Consider the following 22455-nt stretch of genomic DNA (forward strand, 5'->3'; position numbering starts at 1 on the left):
GTCGGCTTCAATCAAAAACCAAGCGGTCAAGTAATTATTTAATTGAAAAAATTCTTTATGCGCGTAATATTTAATGACAATTTCAATTAGTTTTGCACGCCAAATGTGTAAAAATAGAGTGTGATGCTTATGAATGCATGAGTGTAGATATGTATTTGTAAGTATACATAACATATTCGTAGTAGTGGTGGCAAACTATCGGATGGCACTATCGGTCATATTTTAAGTTCGATACTATCGATACTGTCGAGGAATTGCCATATCTATGTATGATTTTTATGTACCATATCTATGTTGAAACGCGAAATTTTTTATAATACTCGTGCGGATAGTGTAACAAAATATGGACAAATATTTGTGTTTGTTATAGATATGTTTATATTGCATGTGTTTCATTATATGTAATAACTTTTACAGAAAACTAGAGCTTAAGTCATGAAACTTTTTGCACAAAAAAAAAACTCAACATAAAATCATAAAAGTAAAAATGTTAACGTTTTATAAGTAAATAAACAAGAATTTAAATAATTAATGAACATTTTATAGTGTCGCGACATATTTTCCTTTTTTTCTTTAAAGCTTATTAATTTGTTTATAAAAGCCCAGCTTAACGTCTAACGAAAACCATGCAAATCCCAATTACAAACTTTGTGCAACAATTAATTAAATTCCTCACAGTCTCACCAAAATTTCAAACTTTGGGATCAGAATTTTGAGAAAATTGTTTGGTATGCAATTTTATAGTCCATTAAATTTTAGTATAATAAACAGTGGAGGATGGTTCCGTGCGCAGAAGTGGAAAACTTTTGACTGCCATTCACCTGGGAGTGGCCAGAAGCGATTCTTGTGCGTACGGTTCAAATCGCAGCTCACAACGTCCGGATATTTATATCCACGTATCCTCTGGGTAGCAACCAAACACCCGTTTGGGAGCGAGCTAAAGTGAGAAGGCGTAAAACTTCGCGTGCGCTGGGTTTGGGTCCCGCCACGTTAAAACCCCGCCCAATGAAAAATTCCAACAAGCCTCGGATGAGACCCCCTTTTTCTGATGACGACCACGGCAAACGTATAAAGGACTATGATTTAAGGGTATGCACCTGGAATATCCGGACCCTTAATGGGGAAGGTGCCTCTGCCCGGCTGGTTGATGTCCTCGGGAAGACAAAGGCTGACATCACCGCCATCCAAGAAATGCGATGGACGGGGCAAGGTAAAGTAAGCGTGAAGCCTTGCGACGTCTACTACAGTTGCCACGTAAAGGAGCGCAAATTCGGTGTTGGATTCGTGGTAGGAGAGAGACTCCGTCGCCGAGTACTGGCGTTCACCCCGGTGGACGAACGTCTAGCCACAATCCGCATCAAAGCTAGATTCTTCAACATCTCGCTCATCTGCGCCCATGCCCCGACGGAAGAGAAGGATGAGGCGTCCAAGGATCTCTTCTATGAGCGCTTGGAACGTACATATGAGCGCTGCCCCCGACACGATGTCAAAATCGTGCTTGGCGATTTTAATGCCAAGATGGGCAAGGAAGGGATCTTTGGCGCCACTGTCGGAAAATTCAGCCTCCACGACGAAACGTCCGATAACGGACTGAGGCTGATCGACTTCGCCGGGGCCCGAAATATGGTAATATGTAGTACTAGGTTCCAGCATAAGAACATCCACCAAGCTACATGGCTGTCTCCAGATCGAAAAACGAGAAACCAAATCGATCATGTTGTGATAGACGGAAGGCATGCTTCAAGCGTTTTGGACGTACGTACACTCCGAGGGCCAAACATCGACTCGGACCACTATCTTGTTGTAGCCAAGATACGCACCCGCCTCTGTGCAGCAAAAAATGTGCGCCCAACAATGCAAGGAAAGCTTAACGTCGAAAAGCTGCAATCACAACAGACGGCCAATTTATTCGCCACTCGACTCACACACCTGCTCTCTGAGAGCACTCTTCAACAATCCGACGTACGCGAGCAGTGGAACCACATTTCCCGATCATTAAGTACCGCCGCCGAAGAAGTAGTTGGATTTCAGCGAGCCCGAAAGAACAACTGGTACGATGAGGAATGTCAAGAAGCCGCAGAGAAAAAAGATGCCGCCTACAGGGCCACGCTGCGATCGGGCGCAACGCGAGCCATGTGGGACCGTTATAGGGAACTGAAGAAGGAAGCGAGACGTATTTGCCGCAATAAGAAGAGAGAGGCCGAAATACGTGAGTGCGAAGAGCTTGAGATGCTGGCCGACAGGAAGAACGCCCGAAAATTCTACCAGAGGGTTAGGCGACTTACGGAAGGTTTCAAGACCGGGGCGAACTCCTGTAAGAACAACAATGGCGACCTAGTGACCGATGTCCAGAATATACTTAAATTGTGGAGGGAACACTTTTATAACCTACTGAATGGTAGCAGCGCTGAAAGTAGTGAGGAAGACGAACCCGAGTCCCCAGTCGATGATGATGGAGTAGCTGTCCCACCGCCTGACTATGACGAGGTACGAATAGCGATTACGCGGCTGAAAAACAACAAAGCTGCTGGAGCTGACGGCCTGCCAGCCGAGCTATTCAAGTACGGCGGCGAGGAGCTGATGAGGTGCATGCATCAGCTCGTATGCAGAATATGGTCAGATGAACGCATGCCCGACGACTGGAATTTAAGTGTGCTCTGCCCAATCCACAAGAAAGGCGACCCCGCCATACGCGCCAACTACCGCGGAATTAGCCTTCTAAGCATAGGTTACAAGGTCTTATCGAGCGTATTGTGCGAAAGACTGAAGCCCACCGTCAACGAGCTGATTGGACCTTATCAGTGTGGCTTTAGGCCTGGAAAATCCACCATAGATCAGGTATTCACAATACGCCAAATCTTGGAAAAGACCCGCGAGAATAGGATCGACACACACCATCTATTTGTCGATTTCAAAGCCGCTTTCGACAGCACGAAGAGAAGTTGCCTTTATGCCGCGATGTCTGAATTTGGTATCCCCGCGAAACTAATACGGCTGTGTAAAATGACGTTGAGCAATACCACCAGCTCCGTCAGAATAGGGAAGGACCTCTCCGAGCCGTTTGATACCAAACGAGGTTTCAGGCAAGGGGACCCCCTTTCGTGTGATTTCTTTAATCTTATGTTGGAGAAGATAATAAGAGCCGCAGAACTGAACCGCTCAGGCACAATACTTTATAAGAGCGTACAATTGCTGGCGTATGCCGACGACATCGATATTATCGGTAAAAACAAGGGCTACGTCTGTTCTGCCTTCTCGGGATTGGATAGAGAAGCAAAGCGAATGGGTCTGGTGGTGAACGAGGACAAAACGAAGTATCTCCTGTCAGCACACAAACAGTCAGAGCATACGCGTCTTGGCACCCACGTCACTGTTGACAGTTACAAGTTTGAAAAAGTGGACGACTTCGTTTATTTGGGAACCAGCATTAACACCAATAATAATGTCAGCCTTGAAATCCAACGGAGAATCACTCTTGCCAACAAGTGCTACTTTGGGCTGAGTAGGCAATTGAGAAGTAAAGTCCTCTCTCGTCGTACAAAGATCACACTCTATAAGTCACTCATCATGCCTGTGCTGGTGTATGGCGCGGAAGCATGGACAATGAAAGCATCTGATGAGGCGGCTCTTGGAGTTTTCGAGAGAAAGATTCTGCGAAAGATTTACGGACCTTTACGCGTTGGTGATGGCGAATATCGCAGACGATTTAACGATGAGCTGTATGAGCTTTACAACGATATAGACATAGTGCAGCGAATTAAAATTCAGCGGCTCCGCTGGCTTGGCCATGTCGTTCGGATGGACAGAAACGCTCCTGCTCTGAAAATATTCAACGCGGGCCGCGATGCTGGGAACAGAGGAAGAGGAAGGCCTCCTCTGCGTTGGAAAGACCAGGTGGAGAAGGACTTGGCTTCACTTGGCATTTTCAATTGGCGTCAGTTAGCACAGAAGAGAAATGACTGGCGTGCTGTTTTGGACTCGGCCAAAATCGCTTAGGCGGTTACAGCGCCAAATAAGAAGAAGAAGAAGATAATAAACAGTGTCACGCATTTTCTTCTGTAAAAAGAAGTTCGTTTTTATATGGAAGAAAATGGGTACCACTGTTAGCAAAAAAATTGTCAAAAATCAACGAGGTTCTTCAGCAATTTGAAAACTGCAATTTATTATATTATTTATTATATAAATAAATGAATTCATATAACCTTCAAAAGTAATTTTTACATCCACACTATCGAGACTATCGACGGCAGCGCACTATCGGAAAAAATGACTATTGACACAATCGATATTGACCCAAAAAACCATCATCACTATCGATAATTTGCCACCACTAATTCGCAGAGGTATGTAAATTCTTTGTTCCTTGTAATGAAGCAAATGTAATTAGAAGAAATGTTTATTGCCGAAAAAATATTTATTTATGCATATTGCGTTCTAAACCGCTTGTCCGATTAAAACAAAATTTTGCGCACTTACTGTAGATTTTCGAAAGAATGATCATATGCAGAAAATAATGTCGATACATCGATGCCAGGCCCCATCCCGCACAAATTGAATTGAATTTTCATAATGCATCTATTGGGAAAGGTTCCGCGGTCTGTTCCATACAAGTGGAATTTTCTTACAGAATATTCCTGGAAGTACTATTTGAGATATATTACTGGATTTTTTTTTTTATGGAGATTTCACGAAATTCTAAGTCAATGGGTCGTGGCAACTCCGGTTTGATCTATAATTCTCGCGGGGCATTCCTCTGGAAGCATTTAGATGGAGCGCTGAAATGTGGTAACCAATGTTAAGGAAAGCAAAGGAATACTAGGAAGTGCCCAATAAAGCTGGGTTCCCCTTACATTCCCTTAGATTTCTGACAACGGGACCGAAAGGATTAAGAAAATATAATTTTTTTGTCTATATATGGGAAACCATGTTTTCTTTTGCAAAATAAAGATACTCATTTTCTAGTTCAGTGGCTTTAAATTATTGTAAAAAGTTTAATTTTGGTTATACAGTTTTTTTTTTAATACTAATTTTTTTTTGCACCGTTATATTCGAAACGCTTAAATTTTAGTTTTGCTTTATAAAATGAAAAAAGAAAAAATTAACACTTGATTTCATCATTATGACAATCCATCACTTCTTTTTCAGTATATAATGCAGGTATCAAAGTTTTTTACTTAATAACGCTACGATCTTTCTAAAGAGTGAAAATTTATTTATACGTAGCGGTAGAATACTCTGATTCTAGTCAAAGGAGATCGTTAGCAGTGCTAGTTAGAAGGGTAAGACGGAAAGAGAAATGTTCTTCAGAATGTTCTCTATCGAATGCAACTACCTTTTTAAAAAATTATCTTCAACTTTTACAAATCTTCCATCTTCCAGATGGGAAAAGCAAATTTGTAAAATTTTTGTGCTGTCACCTGCAGAACCTGGTTGTCTCAAAGCCATTGCTAAGCGAAGTTTTCACTCATTTTCAGATGTTGGTTTCGATGGCCAAAAGGTAGTTGCAATCATAAAACTAATTTCACACGTTGGGGGGCCGCGCTTTTAAAAATAAAAATCATCATCTTACTCCGGTCACACTTTCCACAAAATTTTTGTGTCCAAATTCTTTTCGCATTGGCCGCCTTCTCATATCATTGGCGATGTAAATTCATTTTGCGAATAACGACGCGGAAAAAATGAATTTTGTGATTTGATTCGAAAAGTGAATTAAAAAATAAGAAAAAAGATGGATCCTCTAAGAAGCGAAAACCGTTCACAGTACCCTCTTTATTTTTAGTCGGAATGTGGCCTTCGCCCAAGCACAACATTATGTTAGATTCAAAGGGAAAAGTAATAAAATGTCAAAGCACTTTGAGTAAAGGAAATCCAACAAAACCACATGGAAGCTACATCCGAAGGTTAGTAAAATACGTACAAGATTTTGTGAATATCAACACTTATTTAGAAATAGAAATATAAGGAATACGGAATAAAATAAAATTCAGCTGCTCAAATCTACTACGGAAACTTTAATGTATATTTTTTAATACACATACATATATGTATTAGCTTCACATGTTTGTAAAAATTTCGAGCTTTTTAATTAGATTTCACAGAATGATTTTGGGAATGCAGTTTTGTGGTATAAGTTGCGGCAAGTTTAAAGTAGCTAGGAATTATGGTTGATTTTTGGAAATTTCTTTTTTTTAAGGCGTTGCTCATTTTCGCCATATAAAAAATCATCGAACACACTTCGTATAGAAGAAAATTACTGGCACTGTCAACAAAAACAGTTTTTAAAAATCAACGGTAAGCCCTAACTACTTCAAACTTGAACTTTGTGACACTAAAATTAAGTGGGCTATAAAACTGCACACTCAAAATCTTTCTATAGAAATCTAACTAAAAACCTCGAAATTCAACGGACGCCATACTGGATCCGCCAAACGAATTTTCGCAATTCTGACAGCGGATTCGTAATAAGCGACCCCGAAAACCCCTAGTGCGAAATTGCGAATCATTTCTCTAAAGCTGCAAATTTTGGCTGCACTTCTGGGTTTCGGCCGCACTCTGCACCGAAGAAATAAGAAGGCAGCTTTAACTCCCGCGGTCTTACAGTTGATTTTCCTGTGTACTTCTGACACCCGCCCTAATGTACATGTGAATGAATGATAAAAATTTCCACATAATAACATGCATTTCTTCAGCTCAGTGTGTGGAATTTTAGTGCAGAACACAAAGATACTTATGTATGTATATGTATGTGAATACAATATAATAACAGTGATAATTCTGATAAAAATATATGCATACTTACTTACATGTATGCACGTAAATACAAAAATATCTTATTCAACAAAACAATCATTCAATCCTCACTTAAACTGATACACACACAAAATTGTCTGCAAAATATAACATTCTCCTTCATGCTGCTTAACTAGCAGTTATACTAGTACTATAATCGTATGTACATATGTATGTATGTAGGTATGCACGTATAAGCAAGCGGCATTTACAGCAGTTAAAATGTATGAAAATAAAGTCATGAAAAGAAAACGATATCAATCACGTTAAATTAAGTTCACTTTAATTTAATCAGTAGCTTAAGAATGTATGCAATCACATCTGTATGTACATGTGTACAGTATAAATAATATCACATATGTATGTATGTGTGTATTTGTCTAAAGTCACCAAGTATCTTCTGCGCGTCGTGAACTCGTGTGGGGCTATTCAGATATGTATTCACTTAAGCACATAAGCTACGGAGCTGAGGCTAAGCGGCAACAGTGCAGCAAGTAGGTGTGAAGGCAGCGACACTTTAGCCGCGCGCAATAGAAATTTTTTTTTTTAAATTATTTTTTCTCCTACTCATATTACTCTCCAGAACGCTCTCACACTACCTCGATATAGTTTACGCTTTGTCGCTTTGCAGCTATTTTGTAGCGCGACAAATGACTCGCTCATTGCAAGTTTCGTATCCTTTTTAGCAGCGCGAGCGAGTGCAAATAAATCAAGCTGACCGCAACTGATCTACAAGTAAATCAGCGCTTTCTGCAGGTAGGCAGCTCTCAGCACTACTTATCATTCTGAACGCACACATATCCATACACATCACGTTTACCGTTCCATTGCCTACTCACTGAATAACTCACAACAGGTGTTTACTCCCCAGCAAGTTTTTGTATCTTTCGTCTCGGCACACGAATTTTGCTGCACTACCCTTGTAAATCGACTTCTACCCGTCCTTCCGCCAAAACATTTCTCTTAATATATCTATTTTAGTTAAGCAAATTCTTATACATGTGCGGTATTTACTTGTGCATCGCTAGATACATACATACATACTATGTACTTACTCGCACATTTTTTTATTTTCTTTAGTTGGCGATTGTATGCGAGCAACCGCAATGGACTGGCATCATTTGGCACCGCTTTAATTTCATTTCTAAATTATTTGCCTTTTGTATGACAATTTACTTTGATTTAGTCGTTGGAGATTTAAGCAAAATAGAAAGTCAAAAAAGCAATGGAAAAGATTTAAAATACTTGTAACTAAAACGGTTTTTTTCGTGAATGAGTAGAAGAGATCTTTGTGTGCTGCTGCAAAAATGGTTTAGCGATGATACCTTGAAGGAAACAATGTTTATAAAGAATAAAGTTCTGTCGAAATAACTCAAGAGAATGCCTTAGTGAGATAGCCTACACTCATAAAATCAACAGCTCTAGAAGTCTAAAAAGGATACAAAGAAGTGCATGTACGCGAAAACAGTGGTGCCCTAAATGCGATGTTGTATGTATTTACCTCCAATCACTCCTTTTCGAGTACCAACATGACAGCATTGATACTATTGTAACTTTCCCTTGCCCCTAATTGCTTAAACTTTTATGTACATAGATGGCTGCACGCTTGAAGTGGGAGTCGGGGGAGGATCTTTCTAAGTTGAACTAAGGGTAAAGAGATATTTTTGACTTCCCAATCACTGCAGTTAATATCACCGGAAGTGTTGGCCATGTAGACGGCAGCATACCGACTTAGTCAAAGACCTACACAGAAAGAAAGTAAGTCATCATCGAATCTGACAGCCAGGCAACTTTGAAAGCTTTAAGCTCCGACATATGTAGATAACATAAAGTCCCATACTGCAGGGCGCAGATTTTTAAATATAACTCATATGTATGCCTGGATAGAGGGATACTGGATAAGGGTAAATTGCAAAGAGAGGTACGACCATCCACAGTTTTCCACGATAGGTACACCATAGACAACTTTAAATGTGCAAGTCTGAAGCCCATCGTCAACGAACTGATTCGGCCTATCAGAGTGGCTTTAGACCTGGCAAATCCACTATAGACCTGGTATACACAATACGCCAAATCTGGGAAAAGACCCGCGAGAAAAGGGTCGACACTCACCACACATTTGTCGACTTTAAAGCTGCTTTCGGCTGCACTAGAAGGATTTGCCTATATGCCGCTATCTCTGAATTTGGCATCCCCAAGAAACAGATACGGCTGTGTAAAATGACGTTAAGCAATACCACCAGCTCCATCAGAATTGGGAAATACCTCTCCGAGCCTTTTGCTACCATACGGCGTTTCAGACCGGGCGATTCCCTTGCATGCGATTTCTTTCATCTGATGTTGGAGAAGATAATAAGAGCTGCAAACCGAACCGCTCAGGAATTTTTTTTTAAAGAGCGTGCAATTGATGGTGTACGCCTATGACATTGACATCATCGGTAACAAGAACCGCGAATTCTGTCCTGCCCTTTCCTTTTTCCTTATCCCTTTCTGGTGGTCAACGAGGACAAGACGAAGTATCTCCTGTCATCAAACAAACAGTCAGCGTATTCGCGTCTTGGCACCCAAGCCACTGTTGACAGTTATAATTTCGAGAAAGTAGAGAATTTCGTTTACTGGGGAGCCAGCATTAACACCGATAATAATGTCAGCATTGAAATCCAACGCAGAATCACTCTTGCCAACAAGTGCTACTTTGGACTGAGTAGGCAATTAGGAGTAAAGTCCTCTCTCGACGTACGAAAACCACGCTCTATAAGTCACTCATCATGCCTGTGCTGGTATATGGCGCAGAAGCATGGACAATGACAACATCCGATGAGGCGGCTCTTGGAGTGTTTGAGAGAAAGATTTTGCGGAAGATTTACGGGCCTTTACGCGTTGGCGACGGCGAGTACCGCAGACGATGGAACGATGAGCTGTATGAGCTTTACAACGATATGGACATAGTGCAGCGAATTAAAAAACAGCGGCTCCGCTGGCTTGGTCATGTCGTTCGAATGGACACCGACGCTCCAGCTTTGAAAGTATTCGACTCGGAACCCGCTGGTGGTAGCAGAGGAAGAGGGAGGCCCCCACTGCGATGGAAAGAACAGGTGGAGAAGGACTTGGCTTCACTTGGCGTTTCCAATTGGCGTCAGTTGGCACAGAGGAGAAACGACTGGCATGCTTTGCTGAACTCGGCCAAAATCGCTTAGGCCGTTACAGCGCCAAAAAAGAAGAAAAAGAGGAAGAGGGGGACAATCATTGTATACAAGTTTTTGTTTAGATCAGACCAAAGCTCGAGAGCTTTGAATCTCAACAAGTGATAGCACCCATCTCTAATCACTTGGCTTAGAAGGACGCTAACAATGATTCAATTTAGAAATTGACGATAAGCGGAGATTTTGCATAAAATTAAAAAAAAATCACAGTTGGTCGCTGCAAGAACAACAGCTGCGATTCTATCAAGGTGGCTGAAATCGTCTGAAGCTGTTAAACAATTCATGAGCTAGCGAACATCTAAATTAGCTGCAAATTCCTGATGAGCCAAAAGGAACTCGAGCCTACTTCAATGCATATGCTGATCACAGTGAGATCCTTTCGTTCCAGTGTTATGGTGTGATTTGAGTCCTTAACCAATAGCATGGGTAGGCTTATATATTACTGATGCTACCATGAAACACAAGAAACCCAATGGGTGCCTAAAATATTCCTTTTAGCTGTTTCAAATTTTTGTGTTACATTATATTTATCACTCGATTTCACTGTGTTCATTTTACCTTATTCATCCATTTTCGCTGTACGCAACTTTAGTAAATATTTACATACTATGTACATTAGAGTGGTCCAATTTTTGTATGGGGAAAAAAATTTTGTCTTAGAAAACGGAGCACACATTAGTTTTTTACTTTTGATATCTACACCAGCTTTCAGTTTTCTACTGCAACTAATACAGGGCACTCAATGACCTTGAAATGCGCTACTGGAGCACTGTGAAACTGGCAAACAAATTGGTGATTTTTATAAAAAGCTACTATTGCCATGACAACTGACAACTGAACTGATATTTTCATAGATAATTTAAATTTGAAATGTTCTTAGTTTAGTTAATCGATTGTTTGATTAATATATGTACACAATACTTCTAGAGTAAAATATGAGCAACCTCTAAATTGATATTTAGGAAAGGTAAGGTTTGGTACCAGCACCTCTTTCGGCAAGAGGCAAAATTTTGGAAGGTACCCCAAAGCCTATCTCGTAAAAATTTTTTCGGACCACTCTAATGTACATATGTACGTACATGCATGTTCGTTTATTTTAGTATTTTATTTATCGTTTGGTTTCGCTTTCTTTAATTACGAGTATCACTATGTTTTCTCTATGCGGTTCCGCTTCATTGCATTTGTTTAGTTTTTGTTTTGGTATATTTTAAAGTTTTCGTTTAAACACACCAGCATCTATTGTCTTTTCGGTTACTCATACGCCGCGTAATACACATTTTGATTTAATTTTATTTTGATTCATTTACAATCATCGCCTGTGATAAATTTGCACAAATGTTTATAAATTAATTTCATCTGTTCTCTATTCCGTTTTTACTTAGCTATAATACTGCTTATTTTTAGTTTAGCTTTTTTATTTCGCTTGGTATTCGTAAATATTTATTTTATTTTAACCCAATTGAGTCCTATTTTTCCATGCACTATGTCAATTTTGTAGCGTTTGTCATCTCATATATATATTTATGTAGTATTTCACTTTAGTTTATATTCATGTTTTCAATTCTAAAATTTTCAATTTGTAACTTTAATAAAAGTTTTCAGATACTACTAGCCTTTTTATACCCGAGCGCACTTGTGCACAAGGGTATTATAACTTTGTTCACATAACGGTTGTTTGTAACAGGCAAAACGAATCGAGATAGATATAGACAAATGTATACATAAATGATCAGAATGAAAAGAGAAATCGATTAAGCGGTGACTGTCTGTCCGTCCGTCCGTCCGTCCGTCCGTCCGTCCGTCCGTCTGTGCACACGATAACTCGAGTAAAAATTGAGATATCTTAACGAAACTTGGTACGTGGACTTATTTTGGGCATAGGACGGATGGTATTGAAAATGGGCGAAATCGGACAATAACCACGCCTACCTCCCATATAACGGTAATTTTCAGAAATACGAAAAGTGCAATATTTTAGTAACTACTGAAGATAATTCACTCAAAATTGACATTTACAATGAGTTTTAGACGAAAAATAAGAATATTAAAAAATTTTGGCAAATGGGCGTAGCCACGCCTACTTATGGTTACATGTGTATATCTTGGTAACCGCTGCACCAATTTCTTCCAAACTTGGGACAGTTGTTGGTCCTGCTACAACATACCAAATGGCTGAAAATTTTAAAAATCGGACAATAACCACGCCCACATCCCATATAACGGTAATTTAGAAAAATACGAAATCCTCGATAAATCAGTAAATATTAAAGCTAATTTATTCAAAATTGATGGTTGCAACAATTTTTTACCAAGAAATACGCTTATGATACAATTTTGGAAAATGGGCGTGGCACCGCCCACTTATGATCACATATATGTATCTCGCTAACCGTTCTAGCAATTTGAACCAAACTCGGTATGGTTATTGTGCTTGCCACATAAAAGCAAAGCGGTGAAAATTATTGAAATCGGACTAAAATTACGATCGCTTTTCATATAACGGTATATTTCAGAAATGCTTGAAACTGCAATATTTCGAAATTTAAGGACGCTAATTTACTTAAAATTTATACACCCCGGCTTATCGTGTAGCGGTAGCTTTCGGAAAGGTGGAAAACATATATTTAATAATTGCGCCGGGTATTTAATGTTCGGCTCCGCCCGAACTTAGACTTTCTTACTTGTTTCTGTTTCCAATACTCGAGAAAGGCTGCGCCGGTTTTTTTTTTTGAAATTGCCGACACCTACTGCAGTCTCTGCAATCATGGTTATAGGCTAAAATTAATTTCGATACATGAAGGGGGCATAGCACCTTGCATACCAACTGAATTTTTCATACTGCATACCTCAGGAAGTGTTATTCTTGAATAGTAGAACTTGGTGTAGAGATATATGAAATCAATCTCACATTCATAGAAAAATTGTTATTATTTGAGAAGGGGGGGGCGTGGCACCTCCCATACATATTGAAATTTTCATACATGGAACTAATCACATACTCACAGAGAGAAGTATGGCCTATTGAAAAAGGTAATTTTCTTTGGAAGTATTTGAAGTAGGGTACTGAAATTGTTTACAGTGATTTATATTAGTAATACCGTATTGACCTTCTTCCTTTAAAAATTAGGTGGAAACCCCATCTGAAAATACACTGGGTTGAAGAGTACATATACTGGGCGTATATGTAGTGCATATACACAAAAAAAAAAAATGCTTATTGAAATTAACAAAATATATTTTTATATTAAAAATACATTCCACCCTTATCGTAAATAATTACGGAATAAACTTCTCAAAAATCCCTTTCATTTTATACTCATATTGCGTTGTTTTAGTTAAATTTTGAAGCATCGAAAATAAATGGCAACCTTAACTAATATCCCAAGGGATAACAATTAGTATATAAGCAAATCATTGCTTAAGTGCCATCGTTTAGTATTCATGAATAGTATCTTTAGTTTCTAAACAAAAAAATAAGAAAATGTGGGATTCAAAATAGATGGCAACCTGTTTCAAAAATATTTCTGGGGTTTTAAAATACCTTCCAGTTGATACCCATATTTTAATGTTTTATTTAATTTCTAGCTAATTATGAAGAGGTGGCAATCTTTAACAAGTATGCGCGGAGGTAATACCCATATAGGTAATCTTATAATACAAAAACATTATGTGTATACAAAATTTTATCAAAATCGTTAATCGTTAGAGGCGTTTTCGAGAAACCTTTGGATATATGATAAGATAAAAAAATTGATAAATTTTTAATTCAGATCAGAATAAAAATTGGATATCGATAAATACATATATAGGTATATATCGATACCCACATCGATAAATATATCAATAACGATAACTTTAACGACATACATAATGACGTTGATTAGAGTTTCAATAAATATATCGATTATACTATCGAAAAATAAGTATGTCCGAATTATTATTTAAACGTATATCGATAGTCAGCGATAAATAAAAACTTCGATAGAAATATCGATAAATATTTATGTTAAAAATAATCAATTACAATATGTTATCGTAAGTAATACTTATAGTTTTATTTCGAATGAAATATGTCATTAAAGCCATCTATAAAATTTTTTACACCCAGTAGGAGTATTCAGAGTTTAGTTCTTTTTTTGCACCATAAATTTGGAATTAAATACATAATTGAATCGGTTAATTACCAAAGGGAATAAGTCAGCATTTTTCCGCTATGGAAAATTTGAGTGCCGTTCAACAGAGCTCATTTAAACGAACCGAACCCGCGAGGATAGGATCGACACTCACTATCTATTTGTCGCATACAAGCCGCTCTCGACAGCACTAAAAGGAGTTACGTATACGCCGCGTTGTCTAAATTTGATATGCGCGCGATATTAATACGGCTGTGTAAAATGACGTTGAGCCCCTAAAAATTTCTAACCAAGAAAAAATTAAATTGTAAGCTCTAAAAATGCTTTTTTTTTAAGTCTCAATATGACAATTTTTTACCGAAATACGGCCTGTCAAAAATCACTGGAAAATTTGGTAATTTTCTTGCTCCTTTAATGTTTTGGTGTAGTGTATTATCATAGGATTTATTTTCATATGGCCATTGGTGTTGCGGGTTACACGTAACAGTTCTTTTCACAGTATCGGTCATATCTATAGCACGCCATTTCAAAGTGATATCGTTTGCCCCTTATGTTTATGTTTTTTTATTCTTAAGAATTTTCAATTCAAATACAATTCATTCTCTTACAAACGCCATATTAACCAAAGTTTAAAACTTTGTAAAAAACTATAACAAATGCAACAAATTTTAACCCAAACTTCTAACTTTTTTCTCGGAAGAGCTAGAATTTTTTTGAGTACACAATTTTTTAGCCCATTCAATTTTAGTCTGATAACGTGCAAGTTTTAAGTGGCTAAAAATGACCGCTGATTTTTTATATATATTTTCTTCGTCGAAGGTGTTGCGGTTTTCTACATATAGAAAAAAATTTAGTTTATTCGTTATATGGAAACAAATACGACAAAAAAATAGAAAAAATCAACGGTAATTTTTAGCCACTTAAAACTTGCACATTATCAGACTAAAATTGAAGGGGCTATAAAACTGTATACTCAAAAAAAATTCTAACACTTCTAAAAAAAGTTTGAAATTTGGGTGAAAAATTGTTGAATTCTTTTGTAGTTGTAGAATAAACTGTATTTTAATTGAAAATTTTTAAAAATTAAAAAATAAACATAAGTGGTAAGCTATAAATATGACCGATACCGTATGTATGTTAGGGCGGGTCAATTTGTACGGGGGAGTTTTACGCCACAGGAGGAATTTGGAGATTGCCAAATTGCGAAAATCGTTTTCTTAGCTTTTTTGATGTAGTTTCGTAAAGAAGTGCTTAAATTTTGTATAAAAACGTATCTCTTTCTTAAAACTTCCAGTAGAGGGCGCAAGAGTAAAAATTTTAAACTTTTCTTCAAAATCTATTTTCGCAATTTGACAAACTCCAAATAGGTTTTAGACCCATGATTTCTTCAGCAAATGTGCTTAGAATTACAGGTAGAATCCTCCAATGCTATGCGCGCACAGTCAAAACAAATTGACCCGCCCTAAGGTATGTACTTTCGAGTTTCACATTTTTAGTTTTTTCGTGTATTTAAGCACTAGAACATGTAAATTCCTTTCGGAGAGTAATTATTTTCATACAGTTATGACAACCGTCACAAACAGGAAGTGGTAAAGTTAATTTTTGTATGAAAGGACCCACTGTAGGTGCAAAAATACTTTGCTCAATTTCTTGCAACTATCAGTTCAACGTTTTATATGTACATATACTAAAAAAAAATAGGCCTTAACTAAATGATCGCGAAAAAATGTCACTCGCTCTCCTACTATAAGTTCAACACTAAAAAATTTTTCAATTTAGGATTATACTAAGTAATTTTCAACACCCAAGTACCATTTGTGCTGCTGAGGCCCCAATAGTCCTCCATATTGCTGCTATTTGATCACACTCCTTTGCTGTGGCGACGCGGTTATTCCTTCGCTTTATATATAGTATATACGGCGCTGCAAGCGGCCAGTTAAGTGCGCGTGTACTCAGAAAATGTGTATCACCTTGAAAGCAAACCACTAAAAGCCAAAAAAAAAACACGTTTCCACACTTTTAACTTTTATGCGATTTCACATAGATTTGGATTTAGGGATTTCAAAACAAAACAAATAAAATTTTTCAGTATTCTTCACTGTCATAACTTTCTTTTCGCTGGCTGATAAAAATTGTCTACTTTGTGTGATGTTCCACTCGCGCACTATTCAACGAGTAATCCAGCCGCCGCGAATGAAATGCTCGCACTGCCCGCAAACGTTCACCAATTCGTGCGCTGTACCACCGTCACTGTACGCGTCTTCGTGGCTGTCACCTGCGACGACGTCTATGCCCAGATCGAGTGTATGCCACTCGCTACTAAATGCGACCGGATACCGTTTAAGCGCGCTGTGAAGCTTTCGGCAAATCTTCTGAGATGATTGAGTAGCGGCTTAAGCATTTGCGCGACATACTAAGTATAAAAGTATCTATAGAAAAAATTATCTATATAAATGTCGCCTATAATAAAACGTTTGCGCCTTTCCGTCTTCGTTTACGCCGTATGCGTTGTCGGCTTCTTGGTCGTTGCCGCCGCCTTAGACGTATCGCCTTCAGCGAATTGGTGCCGCGCTTTGACGAGTTTCAATCGACTATAAGACTATGGCATTCAACGTCCTATTGCCGTCTAAACTATTTGTTTATTGTTCTTTTTTTTTAATTAAAAATTCGGTATTTACTCAAAGGAATTACTTAGGTACGTGAAAAATTTAACGCGACGCCGCCATTGCCACAGCCGTTCAACAATATACTGAAACGTGGATCATTTTGATGCACCGTTCCGACTTAGTGACTACGAGTAAGCTCGAATACAGAACGAAAACATCGCGACGCGGCATAATCCATGACAATTGACAGTGATGACAACAATTGGGGCTGCTACTCTTATTTGTTAGTGTGCAGCTACCGAATTGCCGCAAGTCGCATGAAAAGCGTGACAAACGGAAAGCGCTATTTGTTGACGCGTTGCGAGTGTAAGTATGTAGATATGTACTTACAGTTTGTGCAAATGTTTGATGGCGCGGGCTCTCATTTATCGGTAGATTGTGCCTGCCACAGCGGCTGCTCGTACAGATCATCGCTGGGGTCGCAGAGAAGCTGCGATCAAATGCGCAAACACCCACCCACCTTACAGCGCAACATACTACCCAGGAGCTTTATTTTTGGCTTAATTATTATCGTATTTGTATATATGTAAGTAAGTACGTATATATGTATGCATATCGTATATATTTATATGTACTTGCATGCATGTATAGATCTACGTTAATGTGGGTACATCAGACGCCAATTTTCATATTTAGGTATGCGTGCCTTATTCAGCCAAGGCGGCGTAAGTCAGCGCTAAAATTCAGGTAGAATTCATTTGGTTGAAAATTTGAAGCGAGAAAATAAATGGTTGAGTTAAAACCAACTAAAACCAAATTAAGCTTTTATTGTATTTTTCCATGCAGCGGGGCTTAAAAGGCCCAATGTATCATTCAAGCTACCAAAAGTGGTATGTCCGAAGGGTAAAAAACGCCCTTCGTCGCCTACGTGTTTGCAACGTCTGGGTTAGAATCTCCAAATGTGTATCTATAGTCCTCTGCTTGGCCATTTTGTGAAGGTATTTCCTTAAGTACCCTTAATTAAATATTACGCAACTGTGTGATGTAGTATTTAATGTCCCCAAATCTGCGTCGCTTTCCAACTGTTCCGCGGCTAGCTATCCCAGCGTTCCTGCCATTACGCAATTTTATTTCCTTCCATGCCTGGCTGCTTGGCCCTGCCTCTGTCTAATATTTCATTGCATTTTTCTTCCTCGCCCCAATATGCGTACAGCTGGTCTGGAAACATTATGCCATGCGGAAGCGATCCGCAAAGCTAACGTAGGCTGCGCACGAGACAAAATTTTTCTGCGGCATTCTGTTTGAGAGTTGGTCGCCGTAAAGTAACACAGATGTTGTCGTAAACATAAGAAGCTGTCCTTTGTACTGCGCCTGCCAACAGTATTGGTCATGACTCAGCACATCGAAGACAGTATTTTCGTTACTTTTTCCGTCGCACGCTGTGTCTTCCCCGAAAATTTAAGTCTAGTATCGTATCTATGGCTGCTTTTTTGGTTTAAAAATTCCGGCACGCGTCTGCAAATCCATATCCAGTGAAATGTGCGTGTTTGTGAGGAGAACGAGTTCTGTTTTTTCTGTCGGCAGCTCAAGGCTTTGTTCTTCTTGCCACTTTTGAGTTCAGATCAAAACATGGTTAAGTGTTTTGGGAGCTTCTTTGGTATTCGATGGACTCTTCCATGGCCTCAGAATAAAGTTTAATGTTCCTAGTACGCTCAGAGTTATCATACGTCAGTTCTTAATTTCATAAAAAGCTTCTCACCATATTTCTTAGGTATAGAGGTACATAATTTTGCCGCATTTTCTTTCGGTGGCTCTAATATGTTGGCCCATCTTGCTACGATAAATTCGTTTTAATGCCTAAAATCTCCTTTAAGTGAATGCCACGCTCGCTGTTACGCATTCGATTGCTGCTATTGTTGAAACCTTGGGTCACGGCAGAAATGGAGGGAGCTTCGGTGGGGCCACACCGAGTTATTACGTTTAAGGGCTCACTGAAGCGGGTATCTGCTTGGAGTAGCTATATAAACGTGTATTTGGTTGCGAAACCACCCCCGTCCCAGCGATGGGTTGTGCGCAGGGTTTGATACCCGCCACGTAAAAACAGGCTCCAATTAAAAAGAGAGACAAAGCCTCGGATGAGAATCCCTTTTTTGATGACGACCACGGCAAAAGTTTAAACGACTACGATTTGAAGGCATGCACCTGGACTGTCCGGGCCCCTAATGAGCAAGGTGCCTCTGCCTGGCTGATTGATTTCCTCGTAAGGACAAAAGCAGACATCACCGCCATCCAATAAATGCGCTGCACGGAGCAAGGCAAAAAATGTATGGGACCTTGCGGCGCCTACTACAACTGCCATGTAAAGCAGCGCCAATTCGGTGTTGGATTTGTGGTGGGGGAGAGACTCCATCGTTAACCCCGGTGGACGAGCGTCTAGCCACAATCCGCATCAAAACGAGATTCTTCAACATATCGATAATCTGCGCCCAAGCCCAGTCGGAAGAGGTGGACGAGGCGTCCAAGAATCTCTTATACAAGCGTTTGGAGTGCACATACGAGCACTGCCCCGCCATATAAAAATCGTACCTGGCGACTTCAAAGCCAGGGTGGGCAAGGAATGGATGTTTGGAACCGCCGTCGGAAAATTCTGCCTCAATGACGAAACGTCCGACAACGGACTGAGGCTGATCGACTTCGCGGAGCCCAAAACATGGTACTAGGTGGTAGTACTAGGTTCAGGCTACGTGGCTCTCTCCAGATTGAAAAACGAGAAATCAAATCGATCATGTTTTGATAGACGGAAGGCACGCTTCCAGTATTTTAGGCGTACGAGCTTGGAGTCTAAGATACGCACCCGCCTCTGAGTAGCAAAAAATTTGCGCCCAAAAATGCAAGGAAACCTTAATGTCGAAAACCTGAAATCACAACAGACGATCAATGCATTCGCTACTCACACTCCACCTGCTCTCAGAGAGCACATGCGGTTCCATTTTCCGCTCATTAAGTACCGCCGCCGAAGAAGTAATTGGATTTCAGCTAGCCCGAAAGAACAACTGGTACGATGAAGAGTGTAAAGAAGCTGCAGAGAAAAAAGATGCCGCCTACCGGGCCACGCTGCGATCGGGCGCAACGCGAGCTATGAGGGAATAGAGGGGCAGAAATATGTGAGTGCGAAGAGCTTGAAATGCTTACCGACAGGGAGAATGCACGAAAATTTTGCCAGATAGTTAGGTGAATTACGGAAGGCTTCAAGACCGGGGCGAAGACGTGTAGAACAACAATGGCGACCTAGTAACCGTTGTCCATAACGTACTTAAATTATGGAGGCAACACTTTTCCGCCTTTCTGAATAGTAGCTGCACGAAAAATTGTGGAGAAGACGAACCCGAGCCCCCAGTCGAAGATGACGATGTCGATGTTCCACTGCCTGACTGTGACGAGGTATGAATAGCAATTACGCGGATGAAAAAAGGTGCGAGGTGCCAGCTAAACTATTCAAGTACGGCGGCGAGGAGCTGATAAGGTTCATGCATCTACTCCTATGCAGATCAAGTGGATAAAAACTTGGCTTCACTTGGCATTTCCAATTGGCATCAGTTGGTACAGAAGACAAATGACTGGGGTGCTTTGTTGGACTCGGCCGAAATCGCTTAGGAGTCACAGTGCAAAACAAGGAGAAGAAGAAGAATAAAACAAAATAAAACGAAATAAAATAAAATGAAATTATCTATGTATAGTAAATTAAAGTAAAGAAATAAAAATGTAGATATTTTTAGCCCCACCTAAATATTGTAATGACCTCGGCCAATAAAGTCACTCACAAATTGCGGTATTTTTGACCACTTATACCTAATTTGTTTTTAGTTTTAGTTATTTCTCATATTACTACTAATTAAGTAGTCAATTCAATCGCATGCTTTTTGTTGCTATTGTAAATATACATACATACATAATACCCACTAGAAAAAGTTTCCGTACAGAGATTTCTGTTTACAATATTCATATGGCCTTATTCATCAAATTTAAAATAGATTTATAAAGTGATATTTTCATACCAATTTTCGATTTATAAAGCAGTTAAAGTGTTCATTTTTTATGAATTCGGGTGATATTGTTTTTCAATTTAGTTTCGCAATTTTTTTATAAAAATATAATTTATTTTATAATATTAACAATTTAAATAGAAGCTTCAAACTTTACTTTACATACCACTAAATTTTAATACAATAATGTACTGGTTTGAAGTTGCCAAAATATCCCGTTGATTTTTGATAATTTTTTTTTGTGACGGTGTCACTTGGTTTTTTCCATATAAAGTACATAGGTTGTCCTATTATAGAAAGGTCCTAACTAATTTGCTTTTAAAATTCAGCATTGTACAAAACTCGGTAGATTACTCACTAAGGGCCTAATAAAATTTTAAACCAAATACTCTACCTCAATAAATCAAAATTCGCTGAATTTTTCTAAATTTTAGAAAGAGATTCAAACTCAATTTAAATGGTTTACGTTGTAGAATAAACTATATTTTCATGAAAAATTAACGAAAATTTTTGTATGTAAAATATGAAATTAAAAGGTAAGTGTAAGGTATCTTTTTCTAGTGGGTGTATGTATGTATGTAATAAAGAGTTTTAGTTTTATAGATGAGTACGTGTACAAATTTGTATGTAAGTATGTATGTACATAAATAAATAGATCAAAAAGCTAAGAATGATTGCTACCTATCGATGCTCGTATTATTTGTATTTCATTAAGGGGCTTGACCAATTTCCTTTTGTGCTCTATACGCGTTACACGCACGCGCCATTGAATTTCAATACCAATTGTTGCTTTCATTTTTGATTAGCTATTATGGAATATATGTATTTATCTAATTGTTAAAATTTAAAATTCTTTTATTTAGTAAACAGTTATTTAGTAAACAAAAACTTTTGCTGCGCAATCACTTGGTTAGATCCTGGTTTGGTGTGTTTATCTTCTTCTGGCGACCGCGTCACACTGCAGAAGTAGCTGTCGTCGAAGCACCTTTTTATTATAACATGGTTATTTCATATGGGTTTTTTTAACAATATACATATCCGGAGGATTTGCTAAATTCATAAACAAGAAGTTTTTTCGGTGTCGAAATCCTGTTAACATAAGCTTTAAATAAATGTATCGACTTTTAGAACTTTTTTCGACCCAGTCTAATCTGCGCTTATTTCCAGACTATCTGGAAATCTTGGCCTTGGGACTATATGTATTATATTCCTGCATTTATACCTTTGTCAGCTTTTGAATCATACATATGTGAACTGCCTTTGTGTGCGTGGCGTCTAGAATTGTGTGGTTCCAGGACTAGTCTTCTGCACACTATTAAGCCTTCTAGAACCATAAATTCATACTTAAAAAACTTTGATTTGAATTGTAGATTGTGATTCATCGATAGCAAAATAAACCAAATGTGATGAGTAAACAAAACACAGTTCCAATGTAAAAAAAAAAGATTGTTTCCTGCAAAGTTGCAACTCGTTTCTTTTCCTTAAGAGAAAATATTTTTAATCCAAGTTTTTATTAAGTATATAAAAATTAGATAATTTTATAGCTTTTTCTAAAAAAATGTTTCCCAGAAATCCCTTTTTTTTTGATATTTTATTTTTTTCGTTTAACTATTTTTAATATTTTTTCTCGAAAATTTATTTTTCCTCAAATCCTTACCTTTTTTTATAGTTTATTTTTTCT

General features: G+C 38.5%; 1 protein-coding gene and 1 long non-coding RNA gene across 3 annotated transcripts in view; one reads left to right on the forward strand and one right to left on the reverse strand.

The window, feature by feature from the left end:
• Window positions 1–16619, reverse strand: part of LOC118748715 (sodium/potassium/calcium exchanger 3-like) — a 39353-nt gene extending 22734 nt beyond the window's left edge. The window contains exon 1 of the mRNA XM_036483363.1: window positions 15938–16619. Within this exon, the coding sequence (XP_036339256.1) occupies window positions 15938–15971 (34 nt within the window). The 5' untranslated portion in view covers window positions 15972–16619. The remainder of the gene's footprint in view (window positions 1–15937) is intronic.
• Window positions 16614–17537, forward strand: LOC118748716. Of its 2 annotated transcripts, none has more exons than XR_004994076.1 (2): window positions 16614–17101; window positions 17167–17537. It is a non-coding gene; the product is annotated as an uncharacterized LOC118748716 (long non-coding RNA). The 2 variants fall into 2 exon arrangements; XR_004994077.1 differs by having other exon boundaries at window positions 16614–17097.
• Window positions 17538–22455: the final 4918 nt, after the last annotated feature.

Source organism: Rhagoletis pomonella, unplaced genomic scaffold (assembly GCF_013731165.1).
Source record: "Rhagoletis pomonella isolate Grant_MI unplaced genomic scaffold, Rhpom_1.0 Rhpom_scaffold_00013, whole genome shotgun sequence".
Taxonomy (NCBI): Eukaryota; Metazoa; Arthropoda; class Insecta; order Diptera; family Tephritidae; genus Rhagoletis; species Rhagoletis pomonella.